Here is a 6,414-nt window from a genome sequence, read left to right as displayed (position 1 = left end):
ATGAGAAATGTTGGACAATACAATCACTAAAGCTGCATCCACACGATTAGCGCAAAAGAGTCAAGGCGTCATATTTTGTATGGAATTGACACCTTGCTCGCAGATATCTCCATAGGATTGAACATTGAGAACCAATATGCATTCGAGTACACACGGCTGGAATAGACATGTGTGATGAAATCTAAAACGTGATTCGGTGACCAGTCATGCTTTCTCGTTTTGGCATAAAGAATCATATACGTGTAAGATCGCCGGGATGCGGAATTAAATCTCCTGACAAACGATCGGGAGGTGATCGAAAGGTGGAAGTACTACTTCGAAGGGCATCTCAATTGAGCAGAGGTAGGAGAGGCTGGCGCAAGTAGCGACAAAAAGGGCGACAGGCTGGACTGCTCAAACTTTTGGACCATTAAAGTCCTTAATGCCGTCTACAAGATCCTGTCCCAGCTCCTGTTCTGCAGAATTGCGGACCCTTGAAAATTTGTTTTTTTTTTACAGCTACCAAGCTGGGTTTGTTGGAGTCAAATCATCCAATGACCAAATTTTCACTCTACGGCAGATCCTCCAGAAGTGCCGAGAGCGCCAGATCCCAACACATCACCTGTTCATCGACTTCAAGGTGGCCTACGACACCATAGATCGAAATGAGCTATTGACCATCATGCAGCGGTACCACTTCCCTGAGAAATTGATCCGACAGTTAGATGCCACCATGAACGGGCTGCAATGCAAGGTGAGAGTATCGAACTTGACGTCGGAATCGTTTGAATCTCACAGGGGTCTTCTGCTCTGTTCTGCTAACTGGCTCACTTTACAGATCCGGATCTTTTGAATTAATCCGGATCTGATCTCACACCTCTAGTATACAGCCAGTGGCGAGTTTACAGTGTCGGGAGCCCTAAGCAGTAAGAATAGTTGAGGTCCTCTGTACATGATTACCGGGGAGTATCCGGCACCCGGCCTTCTACGATAATGTTACATTTCAACTTAAATTTTATAGCTCCCGGGGGGCGGGGGGTGGGGGTGGTGCTCAGGATTCGTCTAACACAAGGCCCCAACGTCCATCACCCATGGAGCCCTTCTTGCTAATACAGTGCCATATTCTATCAACTGTAATAGATGCTGGACTAAAAATATACGGGGCCCCTCATCGACGGGACCCTCGCAATTCCTTAATTCTTAATTTTTCCTTAATTACTTTGCTTACCGTTAAAATCGCCACTGTATATACCAGAGGAACCTCACTAGTTGAGAGATATGAATGCGTACCAGCTACAGAAGGACGTCTGTAATAGGTAGGGGAAGGTAGATAAAGACGAACACGTTAAGGGAAATGGTAAAAATATAGGGACATATAAGTGCAACGATCAGGAAAATGTGCAAACATTATCTTACACTCATGATCAGAGAACGTGTTGAAACTTTTAAGTTTCCATCGATTTTTGCGTTTTTTCATGAATGAAAAACATGATTTTTTCGTGCGGTTTTGAAATGTTCGGGTAAGACGGACACCTGATATGGGAAAGATGGACACCATGAAGGGTAAGATGGACACCTGTAGAAAACGTTGGAAAGTGAAGAAGTTCATAGTATTTTAACATATCCTATTGCTTTCCACATAAACAAAGTACGTACATAAACAAATTCTAGGCCAATTACAACGACGGTTCATTCAGCCATGAATTTAGGAATTGTAAGCGGCGGTTCTAATATATCGTAAAATGCATCATGTAAAGCATTAATGAAATATTACGCACTAACAGCTGACGTTGCTCCAGCTTACAGAACAACAGTCTAGATCTTCCTTTAAGGAAATTACTCCGCGAAAAGACCACGACCCCAGTATTTTTTGAGGGACTTGTTGATAGTTTAATTCATTTTCCACCATGTCAAAATTCAACATTTGATATTTGTAATCCCATAGAATTTCTCATCTATTCGTGAACGATGTCATATCAATGCCTCATCTTTTTATTGCTTAAAGTTGTCCAAGTCGTGACAAGATATTGGATTTCGTGAAGCGCCTCATCAGCGTCGAGCGAGTAATAGCATAACGAATGGCTACTATTTTGACCGGTGCTTCATTTCTCGCTTATTTCAATACTTTCTCTAGTTGCTGATTGGTTTATAGCTTCGGAATACCCTTATTTAAAGTATTTGAAGAAAACGGCACCAATTCATCACCAATTGAAATAAGAAGTAAAATAAATCAATAAATTCGGTGTCCATCTTTCCCTACAATAAAGTGTCCGTCTTTCCCGCTATGGTGTCAGGATGTTCAAACCACCAGAAAACAATATTTTGTATTGTTTTCATTCTCGTTCTTTCGCCAGTTTTTTCATTAATGATCACGACAACTCATTCATGAATTAAGACTTCTGGAAATATAAACAATACAAGTTGTAGAGCTTAAGATCCGTAGTAGTCAAATTAGATCCACAAGGGTGCACATGATGGAAAATTTATTTTGTTCGTGGATTTAACCAATTTTGCATATATTATGTTAAAAATGTTCTCAAATGTGTGGTTTAACTTTAAGTTAGGATGCTGCATTGTTGATTATTTCGAAAATCACAATTTTCATGCATTTTTGAGAAGTGTCCATCTTACCCGCAGTGTCCGTCTTTACCTACCTTCCCCTATGTTTTAGTTGGGATAATCGTCACAAGACACCCTAACAGTGTGGAAACCAACAAGATAGCTTTGAAAGATACTAATTCCACAATTTTGAAGGATAGTTGTTTTGAAGTGTCTAGATAGTTGTCTTGAAACTATCCGACATAGCTCTTGCTACCCAATTTTTACCACACAATTTCCCAAGCAAATGTTTTTGGAATCCATGATTGCGGGTTTCAACCGGGGACCTACGGCGAAACCCGCTCCGAGCACGCGGTGGCGGTCGTGGCAGCTGTAGTATATGTCGTAGCAATGCTTACCACGCCTGTTGTGCACACCGTTCCCTAGCCACCGAATCTCTTGTAAAGCTACGAGGTCCATGCTCAGTGTGGCTAGGGCATCATCAAGTTTGTTCAAGGCTCCGGCTTCGCTTAGAGTGCGTACGTTCCATGAGCCCATTTTTAGAGTAGTCCGGGGGCATTGCGTATGGTCGGTATCGTGAGGTTCGTTTCGAAATCTTCTGTAGCTTTCCGTAGTCGTAGATTCATGGGACTGGGTGACTGTCAACGCGCCCACGTGACCGTTTTGTTTAGCGTCGGGTTGCCCCCCCCCCCCCCCCGACGTTCAGGCACCCGGTATCCCGGGATACCCACCCCCCTCCTGGTTCGCCATATGCCACCATCCGCCCAAGGGGTTGGGTCAAGCCCGTGTACCCAAGCTTGGATATGTGGTGGCACACGTTACCACTCTGCACGACGAGGACGTGTCGGAATAGGAGTTGGATGGGAGAGCCTGTATTATCCCTCAATGGGGCTTCGGATCCCATCCCATTAATTTCCACTACGTATGTGTGATTAATTAGGTAAGACTTAAGCCACTGTACGAGTGAGCAGGGAAATCTTAGCTTATCGAGTTTAGCGAGAAGAATTGCGTGCGGAAGAGAGTCGAATGCTGCTTTCAGATCTGTATAAATTGCATCGACTTGAGCTCCGACATCAATATGGCTAGTGGAATAGGTTACAAATTCAACCGGGTTCGTGGCAGTCGATATTTTTGGCACGAATCCATGTTGATACGGGTTACGGTAGCTCCTGCATTCATATAGCAGATGTTTGTATATCACTAGTTCGAACACCTTGGCAATGGCACACAAATACGTACTATCCCGGTAGTTTATGACATCTGTCCTGTCGCCCTTTTTCTAAATAGGAATCATCCAAGGTTTCCTCCATGTTTTGGGAAAGTAGCCATTGGCCAGCGATACATGCATGCGATGCTAATAACATGCAGAATAGCACTTTAGTCTTGTACCTTTTGAGTCAGCTTGGAGAGAATGCTTTCAGTTCTAGGTTGCTCATAGAAACTACGTTACCCTAATAGTTATCATATTTGAGATGAGTTTATAGTTTAAGTTTTGAGGACGGTCATTCCTGCGGTCGACGTCAATAGAACGACATAACAACATGCCCGTCGTGGGATAGTATGTCTACTATTTCCTACTATAAAGTATTTCTTGATAAAGTAATTAATACCGGTTAGAGTCGCAAGTAGCCAAAATGTATGTAGATTATATACATACTGCCCTGGAAGGATTGCCCGTGCCTTTGTCTATCAGAGTAATAATGCAATAATATAGTAACATCGCTAAATTTACTCGTTAAATGGGTTAAAACAAATCAGCACAGCAAAGTCAATGCACATGGATTACATTCATTTTAAGCAATAATCAATCTTTAATCGACTTAGTCATCCAAAACATTGCTCAAGACGCCATCGCAAGTTGTGTCAATCAATCATTCGCGCGAAATGGATTTAAGGTAACGCCTTCATTATTAGGCACAGTTGGGCAATTACAATAATCGAACCACATAACCCATAGCCCTTGCTCAGGTAGAAATGAAAACAAAAAAGAATAAGTAAGAAAATTATGAGTGTTAGTCACGATCAACGAATTACCAAATATGTACAATGCTTGCCGAGCATTAATGGTGTGCATTAAATTAACATCGACCGTGTTATAACCCGTACAAGGGTTACAACTGCGAAAAAGTTGAATGAATGGTAAAAGTGAATTACAATGCACATGGATGTGAATATAGGAATTGTGCATTCACAAAATAACATTTTTTCCACTAGATATCATCCATCGCAGGTGTTGTGGCTGCTTCATGATTGATCTCTTATCGACATCCTATACATTCGACAGCGACAATATAGACCTGGAACACATATTTTGGGGCGGAAACATGATTGATAAAGGAAAGGGACCATTATAGACAGCTTTACTGAGCACTTATCGCGCGAAAAGGCCGATCTGATCGACAACGAAACGCCATCAAATGAGGGCTGTATATAAGACACCGTTTTCCGATTGACTTCCAAACAGAGTGTTGCTGGAGCTTGTTGCAAGCTTACTCAGTTCGAACGGTAAAACAGCATTGTGTGAACTGCAAGAATAGTTTAAACAATTTCGTCCATCATGAAAGACTACGTAGGATTATTGCTCATTGCAATTACACTGTGCTACGTGTCGGCCGGAGAAGTGAGTTGATCGTGAAACGGTTCCTACACAACATGCTGTACTGAACAAGTAGAAGTGTTTTTGTTTACTATTAGATTTCCTTGGATCGAAATTCCCGCATAGTTAATGGATTAAATGCCGCTAACACACCGTACAACGCGTATGTGCTGTATCTGAACTCTGCCAACTCTGGCTTCTTCGGTGGAGGATCGCTGATCTCTGATCGTCATGTGCTGACCGCGGCACAAAACATTGCGGGCTTCGTTCGGTGGGAAGTTGGACTAGGGAGCACCGTGTTTGGGCAGCTAAATATTCAAATCTCTAGCCAGGCCGTCGCACATCCTAGTTTCAATATGGCAAATCGGGCTAACGATATTGGATTCATTGTGCTGCCTCAACCAATCGTCTTTACGGCACTGATTAGTCCGATCCAGCTGCCCATCCAGGGGCGCAATCTGCCGTACGAAAATGAGGAAGGCATGATCGTTGGATTCGGATTCAACTCGGTTGGAGGTAAGAGTTGAGACGGATATAAATGTATTAGCCAAATTAGTATTGTACAAAACTATCTAACCATTACCGTATCTCACACTGCACCAGGCCAAGTTCGCTCCGATTTTCTTAAGGTTGGCTATCAGCGAGTCATCAGCGATTCCCGTTGCGTAGGTATATATCAAATCACGCTTCCGAATCATTTCTGTGCCGAAGATAGCGTAATGCGTTCCAACGTCTGCAATGGTGATCTTGGTGCTGGATTCGTTGTTTCTGACCGACGGATCGACACGCTGGTCGGAGTTGCTTCGCTCATCACCGCCTCCTGTGACTCTACATCACCAACCGGCTACACCCGTGTTTCGCAGTATCGTCAATGGATCCGCGATAATACCGGAGTATAAGAGGCCGTCCACAACTAGGTCCTAGAGTATGTTTTCTTCTAAAAATTTAACAACAATTCTTGTAACATGCTTCTATCCGTTAGTTGGAGAAATTGTCACTGCGCGTTGGCACAATATGATTGCATATTCAAAGAAGTATGAGACAGATTTAAATCATTCCAATTAAATGAGGCAACAAATATAACATCAATAGTGATATCAGGTTTTCTTTTACCATATCATGCTGTGAATTAAATTTTGTTTTCCACTCATTTTGATACAATCACCGTAATCGATCTAGACTTGTCAGCTTTTTCTAATGGACTGGTTATTGTCCGCATCGTGCTTGAATGCGTAAGCGGCCACGCTATAGATGAAATACACATTTTTCAAAAATTTAAA

At 42.5% G+C, this 6,414-nt stretch overlaps 1 protein-coding gene across 1 annotated transcript; it reads left to right on the top strand.

Moving 5' to 3' along the window:
• Positions 1-4,982: 4,982 nt before the first annotated feature.
• LOC4576567 (collagenase) lies at positions 4,983-6,414 on the top strand. Its single transcript, XM_001231094.3, has 3 exons — positions 4,983-5,158; positions 5,233-5,650; positions 5,738-6,414. Exons 1-3 carry the CDS (start codon positions 5,096-5,098, stop codon positions 6,031-6,033), a joined length of 777 nt encoding a protein of 258 aa, XP_001231095.3. The 5' UTR covers positions 4,983-5,095; the 3' UTR covers positions 6,034-6,414.

The sequence above is a fragment of the Anopheles gambiae genome, chromosome 2 (assembly GCF_943734735.2).
Source record: "Anopheles gambiae chromosome 2, idAnoGambNW_F1_1, whole genome shotgun sequence".
NCBI classification, from domain to species: Eukaryota; Metazoa; Arthropoda; class Insecta; order Diptera; family Culicidae; genus Anopheles; species Anopheles gambiae.
The sequence above is the reverse complement of the archived record's forward strand: the minus strand, read 5'-3'. Positions and strand labels throughout refer to the sequence as shown.